Source organism: Bombina bombina, chromosome 1 (genome assembly GCF_027579735.1).
Source record: "Bombina bombina isolate aBomBom1 chromosome 1, aBomBom1.pri, whole genome shotgun sequence".
NCBI classification, from domain to species: Eukaryota; Metazoa; Chordata; class Amphibia; order Anura; family Bombinatoridae; genus Bombina; species Bombina bombina.
In genome coordinates this window covers 473,758,939-473,773,150 of record NC_069499.1, presented here as the reverse complement: position 1 = coordinate 473,773,150, position 14,212 = coordinate 473,758,939, and the positions used below count along the sequence as shown (strand labels likewise).

The following is a 14,212-nucleotide window of genomic DNA, read 5'->3' as shown; positions in this document are numbered from 1 at the left end:
ACCAGATAAGGAGGAGAACACTGCAGAGCAGATAATTCTGAAACTCTTCTAGCAGAAGAAATTGCAACCAAAAACAAAACTTTCCAAGATAATAACTTAATATCAACGGAATGTAAGGGTTCAAACGGAACCCCCTGAAGAACTGAAAGAACTAAGTTGAGACTCCAAGGAGGAGTCAAAGGTTTGTAAACAGGCTTGATTCTAACCAGAGCCTGAACAAAGGCTTGAACATCTGGCACAGCTGCCAGTTTTTAGTGAAGTAACACAGACAAGGCAGAAATCTGTCCCTTCAAGGAACTTGCAGATAATCCTTTCTCCAATCCTTCTTGAAGAAAGGATAGAATCTTAGGAATCTTTACCTTGTCCCAAGGGAATCCTTTAGATTCACACCAACAGATATATTTTTTCCATATTTTGTGGTAAATTTTTCTAGTTACAGGCTTTCTGGCCTGAACAAGAGTATCAATAACAGAATCTGAGAACCCTCGTTTTGATAAGATCAAGCGTTCAATCTCCAAGCAGTCAGCTGGAGTGAGACCAGATTCGGATGTTCGAACGGACCCTGAACAAGAAGGTCTCGTCTCAAAGGTAGCTTCCATGGTGGAGCCGATGACATATTCACCAGATCTGCATACCAAGTCCTGCGTGGCCACGCAGGAGCTATCAAGATCACCGACGCCCTCTCCTGATTGATCCTGGCTACCAGCCTGGGGATGAGAGGAAACGGCAGGAATACATAAGCTAGTTTGAAGGTCCAAGGTGCTACTAGTGCATCTACTAGAGTCGCCTTGGGATCCCTGGATCTGGACCCGTAGCAAGGAACCTTGAAGTTCTGCCGAGAGGCCATCAGATCCATGTCTGGAATGCCCCACAGTTGAGTAATTTGGGCAAAGATTTCCGGATGGAGTTCCCACTCCCCCGGATGTAATGTCTGACGACTCAGAAAATCCGCTTCCCAATTTTCCACTCCTGGGATGTGGATTGCAGACAGGTGGCAGGAGTGAGTCTCCGCCCATTGAATGATTTTGGTCACTTCTTCCATCGCCAGGGAACTCCTTGTTCCCCCCTGATGGTTGATGTACGCAACAGTCGTCATGTTGTCTGATTGAAACCGTATGAACTTGGCCTTTGCTAGCTGAGGCCAAGCCTTGAGAGCATTGAATATCGCTCTCAGTTCCAGAATATTTATCGGTAGAAGAGATTCTTCCCGAGACCAAAGACCCTGAGCTTTCAGTGATCCCCAGACCGCGCCCCAGCCCATCAGACTGGCGTCGGTCGTGACAATGACCCACTCTGGTCTGCGGAAGGTCATCCCTTGTGACAGGTTGTCCAGGGACAGCCACCAACGGAGTGAGTCTCTGGTCCTCTGATTTACTTGTATCTTCGGAGACAAGTCTGTATAGTCCCCATTCCACTGACTGAGCATGCACAGTTGTAATGGTCTTAGATGAATGCGCGCAAAAGGAACTATGTCCATTGCCGCTACCATCAAACCTATTACTTCCATGCACTGCGCTATGGAAGGAAGAGGAACGGAATGAAGTGTTTGACAAGAGTTTAGAAGTTTTGTTTTTCTGGCCTCTGTCAGAAAAATCCTCATTTCTAAGGAGTCTATTATTGTTCCCAAGAAGGGAACCCTTGTCGACGGAGATAGAGAACTCTTTTCCACGTTCACTTTCCATCCGTGAGATCTGAGAAAGGCCAGAACTATGTCCGTGTGAGCCTTTGCTTGAGGAAGGGACGACGCTTGAATCAGAATGTCGTCCAAGTAAGGTACTACTGCAATGCCCCTTGGTCTTAGCACCGCTAGAAGGGACCCTAGTACCTTTGTGAAAATCCTTGGAGCAGTGGCTAATCCGAAAGGAAGCGCCACGAACTGGTAATGCTTGTCCAGGAATGCGAACCTTAGGAACCGATGATGTTCCTTGTGGATAGGAATATGTAGATACGCATCCTTTAAATCCACTGTGGTCATGAATTGACCTTCCTGGATGGAAGGAAGAATTGTTCGAATGGTTTCCATTTTGAACGATGGAACCTTGAGAAACTTGTTTAAGATCTTGAGATCTAAGATTGGTCTGAACGTTCCCTCTTTTTTGGGAACTATGAACAGATTGGAGTAGAACCCCATCCCTTGTTCTCCTAATGGAACAGGATGAATCACTCCCATTTTTAACAGGTCTTCTACACAATGTAAGAATGCCTGTCTCTTTATGTGGTCTGAAGACAATTGAGACCTGTGGAACCTCCCCCTTGGGGGAAGCCCCTTGAATTCCAGAAGATAACCTTGGGAGACTATTTCTAGTGCCCAAGGATCCAGAACATCTCTTGCCCAAGCCTGAGCGAAGAGAGAGAGTCTGCCCCCCACCAGATCCGGTCCCGGATCGGGGGCCAACGTTTCATGCTGTCTTGGTAGCAGTGGCAGGTTTCTTGGCCTGCTTTCCCTTGTTCCAGCCTTGCATTGGTCTCCAGGCTGACTTGGCTTGAGAAGTATTACCCTCTTGCTTAGAGGACGTAGCACTTGGGGCTGGTCCGTTTCTACGAAAGGGACGAAAATTAGGTTTATTTTTGGCCTTGAAAGACCTATCCTGAGGAAGGGCGTGGCCCTTACCCCCAGTGATATCAGAGATAATCTCTTTCAAGTCAGGGCCAAACAGCGTTTTCCCCTTGAAAGGAATGTTAAGGAGTTTGTTCTTGGAAGACGCATCCGCTGACCAAGATTTCAACCAAAGCGCTCTACGCGCCACAATAGCAAACCCAGAATTCTTCGCCGCTAACCTAGCCAATTGCAAAGTGGCGTCTAGGGTGAAAGAATTAGCCAATTTGAGAGCACGGATTCTGTCCATAATCTCCTCATAAGGAGGAGAATCACTATCGATCGCCTTTACTAGCTCATCGAACCAGAAACACGCGGCTGTAGTGACAGGGACAATGCATGAAATTGGTTGTAGAAGGTAACCTTGCTGAACAAACATCTTTTTAAGCAAACCTTCTAATTTTTTATCCATAGGATCTTTGAAAGCACAACTATCTTCTATGGGTATAGTGGTGCGTTTGTTTAAAGTAGAAACCGCTCCCTCGACCTTGGGGACAGTCTGCCATAAGTCCTTTCTAGGGTCGACCATAGGAAACAATTTTTTAAATATGGGGGGAGGGACGAAAGGTATACCGGGCCTTTCCCATTCTTTATTTACAATGTCCGCCACCCGCTTGGGTATAGGAAAAGCTTCTGGGAGCCCCGGGACCTCTAGGAACTTGTCCATTTTACATAGTTTCTCTGGGATGATCAAATTCTCACAATCATCCAGAGTGGATAATACCTCCTTAAGCAGAGCGCGGAGATGTTCCAACTTAAATTTAAATGTAATCACATCGGGTTCAGCTTGTTGAGAAATTTTCCCTGAATCTGAAATTTCTCCCTCAGACAAAACCTCCCTGGCCCCCTCAGACTGGTGTAGGGGCATTTCAGAACCATTATCATCAGCGTCCTCATGCTCTTCAGTATCTAAAACAGAGCAGTCGCGCTTACGCTGATAAGTGGGCATTTTGGCTAAAATGTTTTTGATAGAATTATCCATTACAGCCGTTAATTGTTGCATAGTAAGGAGTATTGGCGCGCTAGATGTACTAGGGGCCTCCTGAGTGGGCAAGACTCGTGTAGACGAAGGAGGGAATGATGCAGTACCATGCTTACTCCCCTCACTTGAGGAATCATCTTGGGCATCATTTTCAGTGTCACATAAATCACATTTATTTAAATGAGAAGGAACCTTGGCTTCCCCACATTCAGAACACAGTCTATCTGGTAGTTCAGACATGTTAAACAGGCATAAACTTAATACAAAGTACAAAAAACGTTTTAAAATAAAACCGTTACTGTCACTTTAAATTTTAAACTGAACACACTTTATTACTGCAATTGCGAAAAAGTATGAAGGAATTGTTCAAAATTCACCAAAATTTCACCACAGTGTCTTAAAGCCTTAAAAGTATTGCACACCAAATTTGGAAGCTTCAGAAAGTCTTTTCTATGTATCAGAGCTCCTCACACATGCGACTGCATGTCATGCTGCTCAAAAACAAGTGCGCAATACCGGCGCGAAAATGAGGCTCTGCCTATGATTAGGGAAAGCCCCTAGAGAATAAGGTGTCTAAAACAGTGCCTGCCGATATTATTTAACAAAAATACCCAGATTAAATGATTCCTCAAGGCTAAATATGTGTAATATATGAATCGATTTAGCCCAGAAAATGTCTACAGTCTTAATAAGCCCTTGTGAAGCCCTTATTTACTGTCTGAATAAAAATGGCTTACCGGATCCCATAGGGAAAATGACAGCTTCCAGCATTACATCGTCTTGTTAGAATGTGTCATACCTCAAGCAGCAAAAGACTGCTCACTGTTCCCCCAACTGAAGTTAATTCCTCTCAACAGTCCTGTGTGGAACAGCCATGGATTTTAGTAACGGTTGCTAAAATCATTTTCCTCATACAAACAGAAATCTTCATCTCTTTTCTGTTTCAGAGTAAATAGTACATACCAGCACTATTTTAAAATAACAAACTCTTGATTGAATAATAAAAACTACAGTTAAACACTAAAAAACTCTAAGCCATCTCCGTGGAGATGTTGCCTGTACAACGGCAAAGAGAATGACTGGGGTAGGCGGAGCCTAGGAGGGATCATGTGACCAGCTTTGCTGGGCTCTTTGCCATTTCCTGTTGGGGAAGAGAATATCCCACAAGTAAGGATGACGCCGTGGACCGGACACACCTATGTTGGAGAAATATGGGTGTTGTGCTTTACCCGACCTTCAGCTTTATAATTATGTATTTTTGGCACGAATAGTGACCGACTGGATTTTCTCTAGAGATTAGGTAACGGATAATGAATTGGAGAATAATATAACTTTTCCATTCCTTCCTACAGTTTTAATACATACTAATAACAGGGAAATGCCAGACGATGTAAAAAAAAATGTAGGTCTATCATTAATCCAATTCAGGCATGGCGGAAGATTTGTAATCTTCTGGAACTGGATGGAAGGGTCTCTAAATATTTACCATTGAAAGGGAACCCCCAATTTCAGGCAGGGTTGCAATCAGCATTATTCCAAAGGTGGCATAACTTAGGCTTTGTTAAGGTTATTAACTTATTAGATAAAGAAAGAAGATGCATTAAATCTTTTGCTTCTCTTAGGAGTGAATGTAACCTTCCTCAAAAAGATTTCTATGCTTACCTACTGTTAAGACATTATGACTGGAAGTTAATTAATGAGTCTGGTTGGAACTGCTTATTGGGGGCCCTGGAAAATTGGCTCATATTAGCCAAGAACGGGCATATGTCTATCTCTATATGTTATCAATCTCTTATTTCCATTAAAGGTCCTATCAATCTCGGAAAAATCTCTTCTAAATGGGCATTAGCCCTATCACCAAGGACGGTAGAAACTAGTCATATACAATCATCCATTATTGAAGTTACGCATGCTACTTTCTCTACTACATGGAGAGAATCCCACATCAAATTGCTTTATATGACATATTATTTGCCCGATAAGGGGTTTAAATGTGGGAACTCTCACTTTAATAAGTGCCCAAAATGCTCACTATCATCGGCCAACCTTTGGCATATGATATGGGACTGTCCAAAAATCCTGGTTGAATAAAGTGCTGGGAATCTCCCCTTTGGTTCTTACATTGGCTCATATAGTATTTCTTGGAACAGAAGAACAAAACTCACTTAGTAAGAAGAAAATTACTAATATGGCTATATTAGCTGCCAGATACAGAATTTTAAAAAAATGGAAAGTAACTGTGATCCCCAGTATCCCGGAGATCAGGAATTGTATGAAGAAACTGTGTATACTGGAACAGTTTGATACAAATATAAATGACGTACGAGATGTAAGTAACATGAAATGTTGATTATTTATTAAAACCTTCCCAACTAACGAAATTTATCATTTAATATACCCATTTAGACACTCAAAATTGTTTTTTCTGGGAGTATGGTAATTCCTTGTTTCTACACAAGTATCCTGTTTACTAATTTTGTTTATTTTTTTTCTTCTCCCCCCCCCCCCCTTTTTTTTTCCCTGTGTTTTGTTTTGTTGTGTTTTGTATGTCTTGTTGTGGGTTATTCCTTGGTTGGGTCAATTGGTTAATTAATTTAAAATACCCCAACAGTTTAATAAGGAATCTGATGGATTTAATTATATTTGAATTATAGTTAAAAAAGACAAGGCTGATACATAGTGTTTTAATATATTGTTTGATTACGTCTCTCTTCATTTTTGATTACTCAAGACACCCTGCGAGGTGCAATGGAAATGTAATTTTGAATTGCTTAAATTAAGTACACTGTTGGATTATAACTAAAGATATAAAAAAAAATTGTATCATCTATTTTTCCATGTACCTTTAAGTGTGTATCTGGACCAATGTTCGTTTCACCACTAGTATAAATTGATGTGGTAATTCCACCCTTATAGTTGCCCCCAGCCCATTGATGCTATATCTAGTAGGGCAGCAGTACAGATGTTTATCATGCCCCATTAGGGATGACCTGTACCACGGTATATCATGAGCTATACACACAAATAAGGCTCTCACCCCATGAGATTATTAGGATCAATATTTACTTACCAACCCACATAGTGTAATATCTGTGATGCTTGGATGTAGTTAATCAATTAGTTTATTGGAGTACTTAATTAAATAGAGGAAATACATTGTCTGATTACATTTACTGGGTATGTGGTAGTTAATTATGTCCATCTAACTTTGTTTGACCCCATGTTGTGACTAATTGAATTGCATTATCTATGTACCTTGGTATGCCTCACAATGTTTATCATTCATGTTTGGGGGGTGGGGGTACCATGACAACCAGCTAGGTGGTTTTTGCACACTGGGGGGTAGAGTTTGGGTTTTAAATAGTACTCATTGACTTGGATTGAGGAAGGAGATTTTGTTCCCACAATCTCACCAAATGTCATCAATAAAAAGTAATTTCACTTAAAGTGAAAGTGAGTTTGAATTATTGAATACTACTGTGTTGCTATTTCATTAAATCCTGGCAGATGTCTCACAGGACTCTATCACAGTTTTTTGTTGGTGGATGTGCTGGTCTTGACAAAGGCTCCAGAGGGAGCTGAAACCTTTGTTTTATGCCTTCAGATTAATAATTTTGGATTTTGTAAATCCTGTGAGTAACTTATTCTACTTTATGGAAAATATCTATTTATTCTTAAGTGCACCCGGGCAATAGCAAGTTGAAGGTGGTGAGTGCTATATAATAATTTAAAACCTAGTACAACCTTTTATGAATGACACAAAACTATTCATACAAATATTAATTGCATATAAGTTAATATATGAGAGAGGAAAATATGTAACTTTACAAATATGAGTTAAACTCAATAACTATTTTTCTTACTCACTACATATTTGTCTTGGTGATGAAGTAGCTTAATGTTTCTTGACAAATATTTTATTGATAAATCAATAGTTATCTCTCTTGCCAAGTTCTACAGGTGGCTCATAAGGAAAGAATGAATATATAAACCTTGTGTGGTTGCAACAAGCATCTCTGAGGGAATGTGGTTTAAAACACAGCAGACTTGCAAATATATTGCCTGCTGCGTAATTTCAGTGTGGTATTTACCCTTTTATTAATTAATAAGAATAACCATATATATTATATTTGTGGATTCTGTTTCTTCACATTAATACAAGGGTGATGGGGGAAACCAGACGTGGGCTCCTTGCCCAATGGTCTTTGAGGGATATGGCTGCCCCTCACTAAAAAAGACCAAAGAAGGCCGAAATGATAAACTTGGGATGTCATTTCCCTTGTTCAGAGAAGAATTGTCTGGTATATTAGGGCTGGACTGAACTTGTTAGGAGGGATCAGACAAAAAAAGATATTCCCAGGTGTTAACCAGACCATAGAACAAACCACTGAGCTGTTCATTCCTGGCAGACTGCTCCTATTTCTGTTTGTATTAGGAGAAATCTTGCACGCTTTACTGAACCAGTACCATAAAATAACATAGAAGCTGGAGAGTTATTTGAATAAATAATTAATCCAGAGTTGCGTTATAAATTAACATAATGTGCTATTTCAGGAACATAGTTCATAGCTCAATCATTATTCTAGTTAAAAAAAAATGTCATGATGTATAGTCAAAATCTTTAAAAGAAGACAAAACCCCTAATCATGACTATAAACCCTTTGAGGTACTGATTATTAATGAGCCACTTAGATCTTAAAATATTTTTAATTAACTATTAATATAATCTCTAGCATAATTAAGATACAGAATAAATATTAAATGCTGTTTTTAATGATAGTTATTTTTTTAACAAGATCATCAGTGTACTTTGATTGTTTGAATTATGTAAGCAGGGATTTATTGACTTTAATGTATGCAATGTCATGAATCGGGCATATAATATAAGCAACATAATTAATTTTATAATGAAAGAAAAACATCTAAGAATGGTATAGGCGCATTTTGTTTCTGAAATGTTTGAAGCCTTTCACAATGCTCTCAAGAAGCCTTAAAAATGCAAGTAAAGCAGATTATTATTACTCATCTTAATTTTCATCTTAATTTTCTTCGCTCATTAATTACTCAATTTACTACATTTATAGGAATTTGATGCACACACACACTGAGTAAGAACTGTATTCAAAATGTTATTCGCTAGACAATTTTGCTGAAACATAAATTACATGCTGGGTTACATGACGCCATATAAATAATTATTAAAACAAAATATATAACAACAGCACTTACATCAATTGGCGATTTGGAATACTTGAGAATCCCATTATCCAGGACAAAAAATCTCTGTAACATACAAATAAAGATGTCAAATTATTAGAATATTGTTCTTTAAGGCACTAAAGACTTTAAGATTTTAATATATTTACATACAAACACTATATATATTACATAAATATACAAACAACACCATGTTCATGAAGGTTTGGCATAAATGGGTTGCAGAAAGAGATTTAGTACAGTAGCTGTGAAGGCTAAAGTAGGATAACAATGAATGAGCAATCATCCTTACCACTTGTAACATTAATTTTCAAAGACTTTATTTTATCATTTCAAATCTTAACTATGAGCGACAGTTTTATTACTATCTTCAAACAATGCATTACTTCCTGTGCTTTGTCACTGGTTGATATAAAGTGCAATCACTGCTGCAAGACAAACACTTTCTGTTTTTCTTCCCAATACAGCCTTGTACATAAACCCAAGTGCGAGCAAACATAAGCCAGTATTTCCATTTAGTATTAATCAGCTGGCAGAATAAAGCTCATGATATGCTAGGGAAGGTAGAAAGCACACAGGTAGATATTGCAATCTAGCTGCCTCATAGCTGTCGCCTCTATGTACTAGATAAGGGTCAATCCATCTCAAGTGTTCCAACATATATGTTGCGTGACCATTTTTAATTTTCTTAATATTTTTTAGTGATTACCTCTATGTGTTGTACATTTTTTTATTTTACTTGGTTTAACCACGGCAGCCATCTTTGTGCCATGGTGCACAACATGGAACAAAAACTGATCTCTAGATCACATTTAAAGGTTCATGTACATAAATTTTGTGCAACCATGATCCTTAGACTTAAAACTTAATAATGTAATGATGAAAGTCGCTTTTTAGGGTCAATTTATAATGGTAATGGTTTGAGTCTCAGTGCTAAATTTGTTTTTCGGGGTACCTAAGTAAGTACTGTATAGTGTGCATACAGAATATTTCAGTTTTGAGGCTTCTCTTATTATGAATGGTCACAATCCAATCAAACAAAGCTAAGCTGCTTGAAATTTTGCACCAGGAGTGGTGCAATGTGAAAGATTGGTGGAGAGAATGCCAAGACGCATGAAGGCTGTGATTGAAAATCGTGGTTATTCCACCAAATACTGATTTCTGAACTCTTGCTATGCTAAAACATTAGTATTGAGTTGCTTAAAAAACAAATATGAACTTGTTTTCTTTGTATTATTTCAGGACTGACAACACTGCATCTTTTTTGTTATTTTGACCAGTTGTCATTTTATGAAAATAAATGCACTAAATGACAATATTTTAATTTGGAATTTGGGAGAAATGTCAGTAATTTATAGAACAAAACAAAAATGTTCATTTTACTCAAACACATACCTATAAATAGTAAAACCAGAGAAACTGATCATTTTGCAGGGGTCTCAATCTTTTCCAAAGCTATATATATACACACACAAGTTCCACTGTATGTGGACGAATTAAGAGTGGAGCAAATGTCTGTTGTTTGCTAATCATTGGCATGCAAATAGTTACAGTTGAGCCATTTTCCGATGTTAACATTATAACAATAGGCCACTTTTTAAATTATCGGTTTAGTGGAAAAAAAGGTCCTAAACTTAACAGCCCAGGTTGATCACAAACCAAATTATCAATAGCTAAAACTTTTACTCCCCTTTTCACGTAACAAATTTTACAGCTAAAAAGACTTAATATGTAGAAAAGTGTTGTCTGGGGGTTTATCACCTAGTACCCCAAAAACTTTTTGAATGCAAAAATCATTTTGTGCATGAGTAAAACTCAAATTCCTCTTGCCATATAGGATGAAGTTAGAAAGCAACATCACCAAACAAATGCAATGCTCCCTCCTCAATCAAATAAAGTTAAAAAAAGATTAATAATAATAAGCACTGTTACACTAATACCCCCCCCCCCCCATAAATTATGCTAACCTGATCATTTCCTTTTCTTCTGATGGAAAGAGTCCACAGCTCCATTCATTACTTTTGGGAAATAAGAACGTGGCCACCAGGAGGCAAAGACAACCCAGCCAAAGGCTTAAATACTCCTCCCACTCCCCTCATCCTCCAGTCATTCTGCTGAGGAACAAGGAACAGTAGAAGAAATATCAGGGTGAAAGGTGCCAGAAGATAATAAGGACGCCCCACATAAAATTACGGGTGAGGAGCTGTGGACTCTTTCCATCAGAAGAAAAGGAAATGATCAGGTGAGCATAATTTATGTTTTTCTTCTTAAATGGAGAGTCCACAGCTGCATTCATTACTTTTGGGAAAACAATACCCAAGCCATAGAGGACACTAAATGCCAAGATGGGAGGGTACAATAGGCGGCCCATACTGAGGGCACCAGGCCTGAACCTCTTCCCAATAAAAAACATAATTTATGCTTACCTGATAAATGTATTTCTCTTGTAGTGTATCCAGTCCACGGATCATCCATTACTTGTGGGATATTCTCCTTCCCAACAGGAAGTTGCAAGAGGATCACCCACAGCAGAGCTGCTATATAGCTCCTCCCCTCACTGCCATATCCAGTCATTCGACCGAAACAAGACGAGAAAGGAGAAACCATAGGGTGCAGTGGTGACTGTAGTTTAATTAAAATTTAGACCTGCCTTAAAAGGACAGGGCGGGCCGTGGACTGGATACACTACAAGAGAAATAAATTTATCAGGTAAGCATAAATTATGTTTTCTCTTGTTAAGTGTATCCAGTCCATGGATCATCCATTACTTGTGGGATACCAATACCAAAGCTAAAGTACACGGATGATGGGAAGGACAAGGCAGGAACTTAAACTTAAGGAACCACTGCCTGTAGAACCTTTCTCCCAAAAACAGCCTCCGAAGAAGCAAAAGTGTAAAATTTGTAAAATTTTGAAAAGGTGTGAAGCGAAGACCAAGTCGCAGCCTTGCAAATCTGTTCAACAGAGGCCTCATTTTTAAAGGCCCAGGTGGAAGCCACAGCTCTAGTAGAATGAGCTGTAATCCTTTCAGGGGGCTGCTGTCCAGCAGTCTCATAGGCTAAGCGTATTATGCTCCGAAGCCAAAAGGAGAGAGAGGTTGCCGAAGCTTTTTGACCTCTCCTCTGTCCAGAGTAAACGACAAACAGGGCAGATGTTTGATGAAAATCTTTAGTAGCCTGTAAGTAAAACTTCAAGGCACGGACTACGTCCAGATTATGCAAAAGATGTTCCTTCTTTGAAGAAGGATTAGGACACAATGATGGAACAACAATCTCTTGATTGATATTCCTGTTAGAAACCACCTTAGGTAAAAACCCAGGTTTGGTACGCAGAACTACCTTGTCTGAATGAAAAATTAGATAAGGAGAATCACAATGTAAGGCAGATAACTCAGAGACTCTTCGAGCCGAGGAAATAGCCATCAAAAACAGAACTTTCCAAGATAAAAGTTTAATATCAATGGAATGAAGGGGTTCAAACGGAACTCCCTGAAGAACTTTAAGAACCAAGTTTAAGCTCCACGGGGGAGCAACAGTTTTAAACACAGGCTTAATCCTAACCAAAGCCTGACAAAATGCCTGGACGTCTGGAACTTCTGCCAGACGCTTGTGCAAAAGAATAGACAGAGCAGAGATCTGTCCTTTTAAAGAACTAGCTGATAAGCCTTTGTCCAAACCCTCTTGGAGAAAGGACAATATCTTAGGAATCCTAACCTTACTCCATGAGTAACTCTTGGATTCACACCAATAAAGATATTTACGCCATATCTTATGGTAGATTTTCCTGGTGACAGGCTTCCGAGCCTGTATTAAGGTATCAATGACTGACTCGGAGAAGCCACGCCTTGATAGAATCAAGCGTTCAATCTCCATGCAGTCAGTCTCAGAGAAATTAGATTTGGATGATTGAAAGGACCTTGTATTAGAAGGTCCTGCCTCAGAGGCAGAGTCCATGGTGGAAGAGATGACATGTCCACTAGGTCTGCATACCAGGTCCTGCGTGGCCACGCAGGTGCTATCAGAATCAACAATGCTCTCTCCTGTTTGATTTTGGCAATCAGTCGAGGGAGCAGAGGAAGCGGTGGAAACACATAGGCCAGGTTGAAGAACCAAGGAGCTGCTAGAGCATCTTTCAGCGTTGCTCCTGGGTCCCTGGACCTGGATCCGTAACAAGGAAGCTTGGTGTTCTGGCGAGACGCCATGAGATCCAGTTCTGGTTTGCCCCAACGATGGACCAGTTGAGCAAACACCTCCGGATGGAGTTCCCACTCCCCTGGATGAAAAGTCTGATGACTTAGAAAATCCGCCTCCCAGTTCTCTACGCTTGGGATGTGGATCGCTGACAGGTGGCAAGAGTGAGACTCTGCCCAGCGAATTATCTTTGAGACTTCTAACATCGCTAGGGAACTCCTGGTTCCCCCTTGATGGTTGATGTAAGCCACAGTAGTGATGTTGTCCGACTGAAATCTGATGAACCTCAGTGTTGCTAACTGAGGCCAAGCTAGAAGAGCATTGAATATTGCTCTTAACTCCAGAATATTTATTGGGAGGAGTTTCTCCTCCTGAGTCCACAATCCCTGAGCCTTCAGGGAGTTCCAGACTGTGCCCCAACCTAGAAGGCTGGCATCTGTTGTTACAATCGTCCAATCTGGCCTGTGAAAGGTCATACCCTTGGACAGATGGACCCGAGAAAGCCCCCAGAGAAGAGAATCTCTGGTCTCTTGATCCAGATTTAGTAGAGGGGACAAATCTGAGTAATCCCCATTCCACTGACTTAGCATGCATAATTGCAGCGGTCTGATTTGCAGGCACGCAAATGGCACTATGTCCATTGCCGCTACCATTAAGCCGATTACTTCCATGCACTGAGCCACTGACGGGCGTGGAATGGAATGAAGGACACAGCAAGCATTTAGAAGTTTTGATAACCTGGACTCCGTCAGGTAAATTTTCATCTCTACAGAATCTATAAGAGTCCCTAGGAAGGAGACTCTTGTGAGTGGTGATAGAGAACTCTTTTCCATGTTCACTTTCCACCCATGCGACCTCAGAAATGCCAGAACTATCTCTGTATGAGACTTGGCAATTTGAAAGCTTGACGCCTGTTTCAGGATGTCGTCTAGATACGGAGCCACCGCTATGCCTCGCGGTCTTAGAACCGCCAGAAGTGAGCCCAGAACCTTTGTAAAAATTCTCGGGGCAGTGGCCAACCCGAAGGGAAGATCTACAAATTGGTAATGCCTGTCTAGAAAGGCAAACCTTAGGAACCGATGATGATCTTTGTGAATCGGTATGTGAAGGTAGGCATCCTTTAAGTCCACTGTGGTCATGTACTGACCCTCTTGGATCATGGGTAGGATGGTCCGAATAGTTTCCATTTTGAATAATGGAACTCTGAGGAATTTGTTTAAGATCTTT

General features: G+C 40.2%; 1 protein-coding gene across 2 annotated transcripts in view; it reads right to left on the bottom strand.

The window, feature by feature from the left end:
- Positions 1-14,212, bottom strand: part of OSBPL6 (oxysterol binding protein like 6) — a 664,468-nt gene that overhangs the window by 451,163 nt on the left and 199,093 nt on the right. For both annotated transcript variants that reach the window (XM_053698504.1, XM_053698502.1), the window contains exon 4: positions 8,808-8,861. In XM_053698504.1, the coding sequence (XP_053554479.1) occupies positions 8,808-8,861 (54 nt within the window). The remainder of the gene's footprint in view (positions 1-8,807; positions 8,862-14,212) is intronic.